The following is a 15,124-nucleotide window of genomic DNA, read 5'->3' on the forward strand; positions in this document are numbered from 1 at the left end:
TGGAGCAGAACTGGACATCTGGCTGAAATCTTTTGCCAATCTAGCAACTATATATTTAGAGAAAGTTCCCGGGACGGTGCCAAGCTTTGGGCCTACATGGACAAAGTTAGAAGTAAAAATTGCCCAAAAAGGCAGAATCCGGTTAGCATGTGATATCAGATTCAGACAGAGCATGTCGGAGGCCATCCATAGAATGGGATGAGGTGAAGAATGACCTATACATATTTAAACACTGAGCTTCCATCTGAGGCAGAGATTACCCTAACAACCAAATCCAACAAACATTCTCGGATCAGAGGCTCAGACTATGAGAACAAGAAAGGTGAGCAGCCCTTTCGGAAAAACCAGCCCTGGGAGGCCAAGTCAAATGCCCATGGACAGAACAAAAATCACCACGCCTCCAAAGCCAATACTCCATGCAGGTATTTTGGGAAAACCCTATGCACCTGGGGTAAGGAATGCTGGTATAAACAGCTGTACAAACTGCAATGGTGATCACCCGGCAATCAATTGCACCAGGCTACCAGCCAAAAATACAAAAGATGAACAACGCTGTCCAGCCAACATTAGAATACCACCCTAAACCACATCCGAGCAACAACATGGCCCCAGTGTTAGAACCAGGCAGAACCACCCCCCTCCCCCAATCAACCACAACAATTTCAGTAAAGCCCTGCTGAACTATCCAGAACGCGAAACCAGCAGAGCAATCCAACAAGGCTTCAAAACAGGTTTCATCATTCCTTTTAAGGGAACCGGGTCCCAAATCATCCCCAAAAACCTGAAATCCGCCAGAGACAACCCAGAAGTGGTGAAAAACAAAATCGAGAAAGAGCCAAGCCTGGGCAGGATTGCGGGACCCTGGGACTCCATGCCATTTTCAGACTACATAGCATCACCACTAGGCCTGGTTCCGAAAAAGGAACCAGGGAAAATGAGGTTAATTCACCATCTTTCATAACCAAAAGGCCAATCACTCAATGACGGCATTCCACACACTGAACCAGCTGTCTCCTACACACATTCCCAAGAGGTAGTAAGGCTTATACAGGAATGCTCCGATGGCAAAACTAGACATTGAATCTGCTTTCAGACTCTTACCAGTTAACCCGGAATCACAGCAATGGCTAGGGATTACCTTTGAAAACTAATTGATGAGATGCCACCCTATGGGATGCAGTTTGCTGCGCACTATTCGAGCAGTTCAGCTCATTCTCTCAATGGGCATTTCAAAACAACTGGGGTCAAAGTAGTGCACTCAAGGATTTCTTGGTGATGGGACCATCGGAGACGGGAGAATGCAAGAGGGCTCTGAGTGAGAAAGGATGGCCACACAATGGGGCATTCCCCTGGCCACAGAAAAGACAACCAAACCATCCACCAACATAATCTTCTTGGGAATTGAGATAGATTCAGAGGGCCTTTGCAGAATCCCAAAAGTTGCTGAACTTCTGGATAAAATACAAAATTTAGGGCACAGTAAAAGAATTGCAATAACTAGCAGGCAGCCTCAACTTTACAGCCAGAATCATCCCGCAAGGGAAGGTATTCTCCAGGAGCTTTGAGTTTAACTAAATAATGCACCAAACTCCACCTCCACATCTGGCTGGGTAAAATAGTAAAGGTTTGAAAGTCTGGGGGGTGGGGGGGAAGACACTTCCTCAGAAATTTCAACAGAACCACACTTGGCGCACGCCACTGAATACATGGGCCAAAAGGGTCCTCTTAACAGATGCAACTGGGAGCAAGGGGTTTGGGGCCACCCTAGACACAGAATGGGTGGCTGGGCACTGGCTGAAACTGGCATCCAGCAGAATGGACAAAAAACACTTAGAAATATTTCCCATCTGGCTAACAGTATGCATCTGAGGCAGGCAGCTAGCTAACAGAACTCTTGATTTGGTGCGACAACAAGGCAGTGGTAGGCATCATAAACAGAACGACCAAATGCCACTTAGTACTGAAAGCCCCAAGAGCCATCACGGCAGTCACATTGCAAGAAAACATTGTAATTAAAAACACATCACTAGAACGGATAACATTGCAGATGCTTTATCTTGCTTTCAGTGGACAAGATTCTGGGAGCTAGCACCATACGACCAAGAAAAGATGATGTTAATGCCAGCAGACTGTTGGGCAATAATGGGAAGCTAAAAGAAATTACATCAATGCCATCGCCAGAGAGCCATGGCCGGGATGTACGAGAAACAGGCACCTCACAAATGGGTGCCAACAACAGTGGATCCACAGATAACGAACCCTGGCACAGGGTTCCTTGCAGAGATGGCAGAGAAGGCACTAGCAAGCACAACCACCGCTCAGTACAGTAATTGTCTGAAACAGTTTGAGCAACTGATTTAAACCATGTAGAATTGTTAATAAAAGATAAGTGGGCCCACGAGCAGGGCTTCAAGAGGTATTGGGCAAGGAGACACCTAGTAGCAATATCCTCTCAAACTGCGGGGGGGGACACAGAACCTACCCAGAGCACTCTGGGCTGGGGTAAAATAGAGGGACCTCAGGTAGACTCCCGCCGCCCGTTTGATTTTGAAAAGCTAATAAAAACAAGCTAGTTAGACAACACATGCCGTCACCCTTATGAGACCCTTTTATTTAAAACGGCATTTTTTCTGGCATACTTTAGGGCTTTCCAAAAAGGAGAGCTCATCACTTCAAGCACCAAGGCCAACAATAGTTTAGTATCATGATACGATATGGTATTTGTAACGCGCCTATACACAAGTGGAGACCAGGGTTAGACATGAGTGTCGGAACTGCCCGGTGTGCATTACCAACCTTTATTACGCACAGTAATAAAGTGGGGGGACTGTTCCTAACTCACAGGGAAGGGGTGCTGACAAGCAATCAGCAAAGCAGGGTGGGACCCAGAAGAATTCAGCACCCACTCCAGAATTGTCGAGGGGGCCTTGGCCCACAGCAAGTAAAGAAAATCGGGGGTGGAAGTCTGACTGTTATAAAAGATAAAGACCAGAACTATTATGCAGTCTGTCACTACAAAGTTAAAGAATGAGGTGTGAACAATCACCTCACCCTGCCACGAAGCAACCAGAGGAAACCAACAGTCAGGCAGGGGTAACAATGCACCGCCCCCGGGGGGGGGGGGGGGGTGCAGACAGTCGACTGCCAGCCTGGGGGTTGGGCTTCAGCCCCCACTGCCACACTTCAAAGACTGAGGGCTATCCTTGGGTCTTAAGAGCTGTAAAGCTCCCTCAAACTACAAACTGTCGACCCTGAACAGGGTGCCAAACAGTCTGGAAGTACACTGTTAACTGTCTTCCACCTCCTTCTCATTTCCCCAAAAACCCTCCCACCCTAGAAAAGAAAGGAGAAGACCGAAGGAAGAGAAAAACAGGACACTGTATTGTGACCACCACAAGTCGTGGGACAAGATGGCACAGGCCAGAGGGGGTTACCTCAGGACCTGGTGCCCAGAAGTATGATACAAGTATGTGATTATTGCCATTGTTTCCATACCATATCTGTAACAAAATCCTACAGCTTTTATTGCCAACACTTGAAACTGTGTGGTCTAACTTTCTCGCCAGGGAGGGTGGGTCGGCCATAGAACTTGCATGCATATGGGTCCAACAGTTATGTCTGGGCTGCGCCAGGGGATTCTGAGGGAAATCCCAAGCAGCTGCATTTTTTGGTGAAGGGTAACTTGTTCTGCTGCGCTAGGGCCTGCAACAGCTGCTGGCCTTCCTGCAGGATCGGTGCCTGGCGGGCCACTGCGGGAGTGAGCTGCCGTGTTTAGCCTGATCTTCGCTGCAGACGCCTGCCCTGGAAACACGCTTTGCTGCTCCAGTGTCAGAGCCTTGATCAAGCCGATTCACCAGCAGAGCTGCTGGGGGTGCTTAGTCTGTGGCACTGTCCCTGCTGTGGTGGGTCCACACAAGATTTGGGCACACCACTGTCCCTCATATGGGACACTGCTTGCGGTGGCCGGCTCCATGCGAGGATAGTATATCCATTGACTGAGCCCCAGCAGTCCACAAGCATCTCAGTGCCAGCATATTGCTCCATAGCCATTATTTGAAACTGCACATCTGTTAGGCTGGTTACCCTACCTTCCTTATCCTGGCAATCATTCCTCGAGAAACTGCAAAGAGCCAGGAGAGCCCCATTGACTCCTTCACAACCACCCCACAGATGTAGGCTTTGCTGAATGATACACTCTTACACCCCCCCCCCCCCACCCCCACCACCAACTGTGTAAATGAAGGGGTAGGAAATCGGCATCAACTCACTGCGTATTAAACAGGATAAGGAATGTGGCCAGATCACAATGCTCGACAGATCTAAGGAATTGGCATGTCCAGCCGAAACTGGTGTGGCAAGTTCTGGTGAGGTATCCAGACCGCTGGCATCTTAGAGTCCAGCACGTTCTGCAACCTTACTTCAGACAATAACTCTGGAACATTTGCAGTACCAAACTCCAGGCCAAATTGGGGGGACTTAAGGGGGGAATTCTACCTCCTCGAAAATAGAGCCCATAGATGACATTTTTTGGATACAGACTTAAACCGTCAATGTCGAGGAACTATGCAGCAGAGGATGGCTATGGTTTTGATTTGCCTCAAGTCATCGAATCCAGACTGCCGAAGCTTCATGGACTTGCTGTCCGGGCTCTCTGGCTCGCACACAGCAGTTTGTAACCACACCCTGTTGGCCTCACAAGGCGCAGTGTGTCAGAAGTCTACTTTGGTTCTCTGGAAGGTGTAGGTGGAGCTGCTTTCATGAACACCCATCTTGAGAAATTCCTTCCAATCTGCTTCAGACACCCAATTGCTATGAAAATGTATCCTTTTCTGGTCAGGTGAGGAGTTGGGCAAAGTTGAACGAGAAGGACGCCGCCGCTTCCTGTACTTATGAGGACGAAGAGTCAAGAATCACTCCTTGATCTTTAGCAGTTAGAATGGAGTGGTTTTTGCTCCAAGGTGAAATATCACTCAATCTTCTCATAGATTACCTCTGGAGGGGTAGTTGAATATTTAGTTAACTAGCTAGTGCGAGTTTCCCCTTCCTATCCTACAAGGCCTTAATGGTAACCGAACAAGAGCTGCAGTCAGACCTTCAGCCTACCCCTAGACCAGCTTATTCGGTGGCGATATGTGATTGACATTTTCAATCCAGTCTGTACACTTCGTGAATCTGTTATTTGGAGTACACACCTTGAACACATGGAGAAGATCCAGTAGAAAAAACCCACTGAGGCAATCTGTTAGAAGCATGCTGTGAATGCGGAAAAACAGAACTGAGGCAATAGATGTGGTGTGTGCTACTTACACCAGCGTAGTCACGTCCAAGAGTGGGTTGGAAGCCGCCGAGGGATCTAGAGTAGCTGATGCATGCCACCCTCTGCTGTTGATATTTCCGAAGATGCAAGCAGGAGATCAGGTGTCTCAAGGATAAGGAATATGTGGGAGGTGCAAGGGTGTGGAAGGATGAGACTGACGCAGGTGGCATGATTGTTGAAAACTTTAGAGAAAACCCTAACTTTCCCCATTTTCTGTGGAGTTTCCCTGCCTCAACCAAGTACTAAAGATGCGTCAGAATGTCTACAACAAAAAAAGTCTGTCCTGTGTCAAACAGATTTCCTAACATTTGTTACTAAACGAAAGGGTTGGCGAGTCTTCATGCAGAAGAATGGCTCCCCTTTTCTGGAGAGCCAACTACTGTGCAAGTAGTCTGAAGGGATTATTTCCTGAAAGAATGACTCCCTTCCCCAAATTGCAATACCCTTCAAAAAGGGTACAAAAAGTTCCAGATTGGTTTAAATGTGAAGACTTTCAATGTTCTAAAAGCTCAATATTCAAAGTACCAGGGGAAGGACTCTCCCCACCCCGCCCCTCCCCCAGGCTCTCCTTAGCTTAGCTATGTAGTCTATGCCAGGGGGGCTATGGTGCTCTTCTCCCGATCAGACTTGTTCTAGTTTCACAAAAATGAGGGGGCAACTTTCCCTGACCTTCAGGCCCCCTTCCACAGTATCCAAAGGCTGGGGACGGACTTCCTTCCCCAGCCTCCTCTTAGGCTCTTTACCAGAGTTCACGCAAGTTGGGAGAATTCCTCCCTTCCCCAGACAGACTTATACCAACTTCGTTTTCTAGCCTGCCAAGTATGGTTTTGTTTCACAAAGGGAAATTACACCCTTCTCAGGATCTGTGTTCCCAATGCGAAGTGGTTGTCCACAATGGAGTTTGTGTAGCAGCCTGGTTCACCAGTCTACCAGGTAATGTGGCGAAGGAAGGGGTTTATGATCTCACTTGGTGGTGGGTCCCAGACCCATCCTGATTCTTTACAGGTTGTCTTTTATCTACCTGGTGCACTACCCAACCAGGTGTTCACTTGGCCTAAAGGCAGTCTCTAGATGGGTCCCAGACCATGCCCTTGGGCTTCCTTTGCCCATCTGGCTTTCCCCTCACACCCCTGCCCCCGAAGTGAAGGCTGGGCAGCTGGAGGCTCTACACATCTGCATGATGGACTTCTCTGCCTCATGCCCTCTGGTATGTCTTACGACAAAAGGGATGCCCCCTGGAGTGACCCTTACATGGCACAGCTTCCTTGATTAGTGCTCCTCGGGGGAGGGCTCAACTCTTTGACCTGTCCTTCCTTTTTTTATCTTCCATTGACTTCAAATGTCTGCGTGGAATATAATGCCGATCTTTGTTCTGCAGGGCATTCTTTATACCCAAGCTCTTATCAGTACCAATGTTCTCATCCTCAACTGGGTCAGTAGTACTCAGTCTGTTTCCACATACAACTCATCCCCTAGGTCCACAGGGAGGATCCCTCCCCATGAGATCAACCTGCTGAGTATCACCCTCAACGGACGTCTATCAGGTAGCAACCTCACTGCCCTTGCCTCATGGGAAGGGACTCGGTGAAAAGAAAGGATTCATTAACGGAAGACATGATCCATTTGAAAGCTAATAACCTAGGAACACATTTTGTAATCCAATAGCCAATTGATCCATAGTAGCAGGCAGAATGTATGTAGAAATACAAAGTGATCATACTTAACTATAATAAAGCTATTCTGATCATTTAAGGGACATCGGCTTCTTATGTAGCACAGATCTTGGGTGCAACATTTGTGATTTAATAGTTGCAGGCCAGTTATTACACAGTGCAGTGTTCTCACGCATGTACTGTATTTGGGATAAAACTTAAATCTCATTCCAAACTGCTGGGAGCTATTTAGCATGAAACCAACATTAGGAGCTACTTTTGGCTCCCCAAGCAACCTGGTGCATTAAACATGCATATGAGACTATGCCTATAGAAAACTGACTGAGTATGAGAAAGGTGAAGAATTAGAACACAAAATATAATGGATCATACATGGGCAAATTGTTACAGTGCATCTCATGTGGAAGTTAGATTTGCAGTGTGCTCCTGGTTTCCAAGTGGTAGTTCCTGCCTACTGACCGACACCCAGGAACTAGTTTTAGCTCCTGCTCATTGAATCTTAATTTCAAACCATCGTAGTTCAGATCTGAAAAACTATTGAAATTATTAGTATCTTGCGAAGTATTCAGGTATACATTACAAATATCAGCCTGTTACTCCATTTCAAAGTCAGATGAATGCAGGTACTTGAAAATAAGTTATACTGGGTAACAAATTGAGTGTTTAAGAAACACTGATCAATATTTTGGTGGGGGCAGTTTACCCAACAGAAAAAGGGCAATAGTTTAAAGTGGTAGGTGGCTAAAGGATTGCAGTCCTACTACTAGCCTTCCACATTCATTCTGAAGAGGGTCATGTTTTCTTGCGACTGCTGGTCATTATCTGCAATGTTCACATGTCCAAGAACTGGCCCTTAAGAAGCGTGGTAGGTAAAGGAAGACTGGCTCTTGAGCAGTGGCATGGTCACCTGCATGAAAAGGGAGATTGTTCAGAAAAAAATACTAAGACAGGCAGAATCCATGAGCTTTCAATACAGATACAGGCAACAGCAATGGAAGCCTCCAAGTCAAATGGATGTTCAGAAGATCATGCAAGGTGTGAAATCCCCATATTAAGAAAATAAAGTCTATGCTAGTTAAAAACCTCTCAATATTCTAGTTCAGGAACTGCAGGAAGGCGGGTCAAGAAATAAGGATTTGGAACTTCCATTTGGTCTTCCCATCAGCAAGAGGCGGAAGTGGGTTTAGCGGAATTATGAGATGCAGGCTTTGAAGTGGTGCCAAAGCCAAATTGAGCTAATATTCCTTCTCTGTATATCCTAAATTGGGCCAACTAACGTTTATTAGACAGGCCTATAAAAAGTTGTGTTCGGAAGAACTTTTGCTCTTTGGTGGTGCTTTTAAGTTAATGGTCAACTGAGTCTTTCCTTGTCTCAATTTCTAGTGGGATTCCTAAGAGACTGGTTAAGAGCAGGGTTACTGGTCCTTACTTGGCTCATACACCTGGAGAACAGTAGGGGGGAATTTTTTACTCCCCACAAGGGCCATTACAGATAGGTTGTTCAAAAATGATAGCAGAGGTTGTTCCTGCAGCCGAGATGAGTAAGGATAGGTTTTGCTCTTAATTTGGATCTTCACCCGAGGGGGCAAGGCAAAGTTAGGGTGCAATATAAATGACCTATTGCAGAGGAATCATATTTGTAGAGAACCTGTGGTGGCATTGTACAATGCTTTAAGCCTGGGGTAGTGGGCATGAGTTTGATCTGGAGTCCAGTCAGGGATGGTCTGGGACACAGTCAAAGCTCCAGGGAGTTCTGATGGCAGATGCTTAAGGCCAAATTATTTGATTTGGAGCAGGAAGTGTACAGGTGTGACATAGAGGACAATGGGAAAGGAAAGGCGTTTGCCCATTTGCAAAGTTGAGCTTTTCCCAAAGGGCAAAATTGGAACCAAGCAGAAGTGCTATGAAACGGGACAAGGCATCATGGAGGATACAAAACAGTCGATCGCCAAGTACACGTGGCATTTACCCACTTGGGGAAAAATGGGAAACTCATGCAATTCAAGGCATTTTTGCAATACAAACGACATTTATATTCCCAAAACCATACACTAAAGACATTTATATTTATTAAATCCGTGGAACTCAGCGCAAGCATTGTGGAAGCTGGAGGGCCCATTGCTAACAGTATGAAAGGTAGCCACTGTATACAATTGCTAAGCAGGTGGTTGCAGAATACCCTTGTCCTTTATGGAAGCAGTTATTGTGCAAATCCCGAAGATGGTAAGGATCACCAAATGTTGAGCATCTTCATAGCCTTCTCAAGATAAAAATGTTTAGCGATGCCTGCAAGACTTTAGGAATTTCTTCAGATTAAGTTTGACCAGAGAAATTATAGGCCAACAGGTTGCCAATACCATTAGGCTAACCTATGTTCGGGAAAAGTGTCCAGACTGGCCATTCAATCCTGACCAGTCATTTGACCAGGTCAGCTGGTCATTCCTTACTGCAGGTCTTTGGTTTTAGCCTGACCCCGCTCTGATTGGGGAAAATAAATGGCCGTTCCCCAAATCAGTTGAGCAGAGTCCTGTTCTGCTTTCAGCCAATGACTCCATGATTGCCCAAATTGGGCAGAAGGAAAAGGCATTTGTGTGGTAGAAAGAGTACAAGTGTGACCTCTGCAGATGAAAGCCTAGCATATATAATAGTCAAGACTAATCATGGCCTTACTGCACAACATTTCCAGATAGTGCCATGGGAGGGTTATGAGATTAATATAATCGTCTGCTTCCAATAGGCATGAGACCACTGATAAAACTGGTTATGTTGCCATTTAGAATAGGATAAGAACAAGTATAGTATGAACACAGAAATCCATGGAGGAAGAATCCTTTAGAAAATGTGATTCCTTACTATTTGGTTGAGACTTTAATCTCGTTGATTAAGCAAACTATCCTGGGTTATAGGACCAAATTGAAAGAAATTGTCAGGTGGTGGAATAAGTTGTGAACTTTACTTGGTGGGGCGCTTTAGTTATAAAAAGGAATGCGTTGCTAAGTCCTATTCTTCTCTACCACCTTGCCAACCCTTGTCACTAGGCAGAAGTCAGATCTAGGTCATGTTTAAATGGACTAAGGCCCTAAAATGGTATAAAAGGTGCTTTTTTCACCTGCCATTGGACAGGGTAGCAATTCCAGATCTGGACGTCTATTAGAGTGGGTTGGCTGGCACACTAAGAATGGCTGTGTGCTTGGGAAGATGGCAACAGAAGCAAGAGCCATTCTGTAAATTGTGTCCAATATGGAGAAACCTGAGAAATGTGAATATTCTTACAACTTGGCCCTCTTCAAAGAGAGGCTTATGTGCTCTACCAATTTTTGTTTGAGGACAGCTGGTACAATTGTTTGAAGCAGGGCTAGAAAGGTCATGCCTGGACGGCTGCGTTCTACATTGCCACACTGAAATCTACAAACGTAACCTCAGTGTGTGCTCATTTACATTTAAAGGGCGTTCCCAAGAAACAATCTGATTTCCAATGGGAAGATGGGTTTGTAAAAGGTTCTTGACCAACAATCGGGAAACTGGTTCCATTTCAGCGATGTACGTCTAGGCAGACATCAGCAAGCAACGGCAGGCAGACTTTGCAAGTTCCAAAGAGCATCTGTTATCAGAAAAACTGAGAACCAAGGTTAGTTTTGTGATCTTAATTGATTCAAAGCTGTGCTATAAAAAGCATACAAACTTGTAGAAGCGCTCCAGTTGAAGTGACTAAAATATTTGTGGGGCAAGCGACATATGCTGGAGGAACTGGAGAGGGGGGGGTCACTTTCTGGCAAGTTGCATCTTGCAAAGAAGCCCAGCATGATTGAGATGAAGTGCCATCTTATAATTAATGGTTAGATTGGGGTACAACATATTGGAGGGTTCAGGTTAACTTTAGGTTTTTCAGCAAGAAGAGATTTGCTGCCACACATGGCTCACTTGTTGTAGGCTGCCCATGAATGTCAGGCAGGAGTATAGAAGAGGACGAGGTTCACATTTAACTAGAAAATATTTGAGAAACTCACTTTGGATTAATGAGCACCCTGATATAGCAGTGGTGTGGGTTCCTTTAAGCTCAAACTATGGTGCCACCACTATGGGTTATGAGAGGATGCAAGTGTTTTTAGGTGTGACAAGACGGGGGGGGGCAGGGAGGACACAATAACCATCTTACTAGGCTTTCTGTCATTCAGATTGCACAAGTGTGGGGGAAGGGGAGCAATGCAGTTAACTCACAAGTGTAGCCAGCAGGTGGCTCATAAGTGCAGAGAGAAGGGACTGTAGGGTTGCAGATACAGACCCTTAGGTCCTGGTCAGCCCTGATGCAGTGTGAGAGCAACTGGTCGAGCCAGAGTTCAGAGGGTGACCAGTGCCCGGAGAAGGTGCATTAGGGGAGAAGAAAGCAGAAGCGAAAAGAAAGGTCTTTAATTGCTTCTGAGAGGGGGGGGGGGGTTCTGCTCAAGTTTGAGAGGTAGGGAGGCTGTTCAGAGTGAGGCCCCCATCCAAGGATATATCTGCCCCCAACTCTCTGCTTGGAGAAGAGTCTGAACCCCAGAGTTGGAGGTAAAGAGTTTTTTGGAAGAGCAGGTTTGGAGGTAATGCAGTCCCAGGACCGAGAAAGCCTTGTGGACGATGCAGTAGGTTCACAGAAGGCTCTTAAAGCTAGGGTGTGGGTTAGCTGGGATGGTCCATCTTTTGTTGCAATGCCCTAGACCAGGTATGGATATTTATGGGTTTCATGCCTTTGCCTGGGTCAGCCTTGCCTTTGCTCCGTAAACTATAGAAATTTCAATTTGAGTGCAACTGTATCATGAGTTGGATCGGAGGTTCTTTAGGGATGTTCAAAATGCTTTTGCTCGTATTTTCCACCAAGTGGAATAGCGGAAAGGGTTTGTTCAGATCAAGAAGACAAGCTATTGTGATGTGAACGTTTTTTCTATTTTTGTACTTTGGTTTTGGCATTGATGTTGGACTCAGACACCAGCTACATATTGGATTTTGATAAAACAGTAACGAAAACCAAAAGCATAATGGACAATTCTACATGAACCCTTGGGTACTGTCTAATTTCAGGAGGTGCATGAAAAATGGCAAGGCATCCAGAGATCAGCCTTACAGATAGCAAATATTTGATGTGCAGCATTGATGTGTGATTTTGTGAATTACTCTAATGCTTTAAAGCACTAGATGATATGTAGCTGCTGCACATATGTGAAGCCTCTAGAATTGTATACCATCAGCATAGAGACGTATTCCTACCCCATTAAAAGTGACATGAAGGAATCTACACTCTTGCTCGATTGACAATCGCAAAATGCTATACCAAAATGATACTCCCATAAACGGTCATTCATCATTGGCTGGCTTATCCTTCATCTTCCTCAGTTTTTTGCCTTCTCCTGCCTGCCTCGTTCACTTCCATCCCCAATAGGCTTATTTATATAGTATTCAAATGCATACATATTTGCACTGCCCATTGGCTAGTGATAATTGATACTGTGAAAAAAGAAAATGGTGTGCTGTGTATGTGGAGAAATGAAGGGGTCCGTGGCTAGTAGTTTGCTTGAAATTGTATGCCTTGGATTTGGGGAAATTAGCAACTAGGTTTACAGAATGCAGCCACTACAAGAAGGTAATGGTAAGTCAATACAAAAAGTTCTGTTTTCCTAAAACATACCAAGCACTTGCATACATTCAGCAAACCAGCAGCAGTGTGTTCAACAATTGCCACATCTGTAAAGAGCGGTTGCCTTGCTCATAGGCAAAGAGCCACACAATCCAGCACACCTACAGTTAGCGGCTGTAAAATTAGTATGCATTAGAAAAATCTAATTTGGCTGTACGTTTATCTAGCAGTATCTGGTAATTTGAAAGCGAGCAATTCATGCACACCTGTTCACAATCAGTTCTCCGTTCTAAGCTTTTGAAATGTATCCAACATTACATAATTCATGGCAATAAAGATAAAGTAATGAAAACTACACAATTTGCACCGAATTATTTTTAGTTACCTTCTGCCTTAAAGGGTCGGGTTCTTCGGACTGGATCAGAGTTTGGGCACGGGCCAGGGCTATGGACCTTGCATCTGGGTCGCTCAGTGCTCTTGGCTCTTTCGCCACTCCAGCGGGATAACAGCGGGTTTTGCAGAATATCATCCACAGAAGGCCTAAGAGGATACTGCAATACAAAAAAGAAAACTAAAGTTCTGTAGGCTAACATTCCCACAGTGAAAAAGCTTTACATTTTTAACAAACTTCCAAGAAGGAAAAGCCATTGGTCAGCCATGCATATATGTAGCAGTCATTTTCCACTTTATGCCTCGCCACCCAATACACACTAGTGGCGAGCCATTAAATATATGAACCACATCTGCAAAGTCAAAACATTTCACCTCAAAGGAAACGGAAGCATGCAAGGCATTACTTTAATGCAACTCTTGGAAGCCACATGTTTCATGAGCCATGAATCTCTTCAGACTGTCAAGAACCTTGGGGTTTTATTTGCAGAAATAAAAGTTCAGCAAATATACTAGTATCAGGACAGAGAACCTCACCTTCGGGTTTCTCCACCGTTTGTTGGGTCAATGGAAAGCCATTATAGACATGTAACTTAAAGTAAATATATATTGCCGACACTTGTAAAATCAGGTGGAAACCATTTTGAAGAGCTAGATGGTAACTGGAGAAAAAGAAACCTCACTGCAGGATTTACTCTGCCATTTTGGCACAATTTGAATTGTAGCCAACTTTTTTACTATGAGGTGTGAAGACGACATGTACTGCCAACTCCTCCCGCTTTTGACAGGATTCAAAGAATTATGTACACTCCCCACAGCTGCAAGTGGTCTACCCACTATGTAACCAGACTTGGGGGGGGGGGGGGGGGAGGAAACAGGTTAAAAGGGACCCATGCACCAATTAGTTTTGAATTACATTGGTTCGTTCATTTTGACGAAATAGAAACTGCTATAGAATCCCATGCGATTACAATTGCTTACAGCTGGTTTCATCCTGGGAGTGGGGGGGAATTTCTTTTTGTACCTCTTGATTATAGGGGGGCACCAATGCAAGAGGCGGACCCTCAGCTATGCTCCTTCTAAAGGACTATAGCCCTACTTTAACATGGATGCCACATTTTTCACCAAATTCCTAGTAATCCGATTGGATGCTTTATTACGATCCCTGATTGAGAGTACCAGTGTGGCTTTCTCCAGGTAGGACTAGCTTCAGATTACTTGTTACAAATCGCACAAACAAAATCCCATCAGCACTTATGCGAGACACTGAAGGGGTGGAGTACTGTGTTTAGCTCCCACAATTTGCAAAGGTGGTGGAATGACTAGCTCAGGCCATCCGAGATCACTGGTGCAGCTACTTGTAGAGTCTTTGAAAAGTCAGTTTCTCATAATGCCTCCATCTTGAATTGAAGTGCTCCAATTTGTTACCCCATTTAGAGGATAACATTGGGGCGGGCATGAAGGCGTTAAACCATTTTGATGAGCATATTTTACATGTTTATACTTTAAACTTTTTTTGCAAAACTTGAAACTTCATACAGCACAATAAGTACAGGCATTGTTCAAGTAGTGACGGTGCACGTTAAGAAAGCATATTTGTGACTAAAATCCATCCAGTTCAACAGTTCAACAATTGAGTAATAGTAAAAAGTCCAACCATAGGTCTATGGGAGGACCGATACTCCGCAGTAGAATGATGTAGAGTTCCTCATGACTTGCCCAAACATCCAGTAGCCATACTTCACATGAGGGGAGTTCCTTCCAGGTCCATTTCATCAGCATCGCTCCCAAGTTTAGGAATCTGCGTTTGGTAACCCCCCCCCCCACCCCACCCACTTGCCTGTGTAGCCTAGTATACAGTCCCAGTTATTCAGCTTTTGAATGTGTTAAAGTATTAATGGAGTGCCAGTACTCGCTCCGTTTCAAGCAGGACCACAACATATGGAGAAGAGTAGCATTCACAGTGTGGCATCTAGAGCAGTCAGTTTGAAAAACCTTTCTATAAGGGGACAGGGTGGTATCCTATTAAGTACCTTAGTAAGGCGATATTCAGAGTTCAGAGATGCCCTCTTCCTCAAATTACGTAAGACCTTCCATTGTGAATCTGAATTTTGCTTGGAGACTCCATTTGTCTCA

General features: G+C 45.1%; 1 protein-coding gene across 1 annotated transcript in view; it reads right to left on the reverse strand.

The window, feature by feature from the left end:
- Positions 1-15,124, reverse strand: part of LOC138468115 (serine/threonine-protein kinase Nek2-like) — a 293,190-nt gene that overhangs the window by 118,882 nt on the left and 159,184 nt on the right. The window contains exon 6 of the mRNA XM_069608532.1: positions 12,984-13,149. Coding sequence (XP_069464633.1) covers positions 12,984-13,149 — 166 coding nt within the window. The remainder of the gene's footprint in view (positions 1-12,983; positions 13,150-15,124) is intronic.

Source organism: Ambystoma mexicanum, chromosome 4q, assembly GCF_040938575.1.
Source record: "Ambystoma mexicanum isolate Mex_15411 chromosome 4q, UKY_AmexF1_1, whole genome shotgun sequence".
Classification (NCBI taxonomy): Eukaryota; Metazoa; Chordata; class Amphibia; order Caudata; family Ambystomatidae; genus Ambystoma; species Ambystoma mexicanum.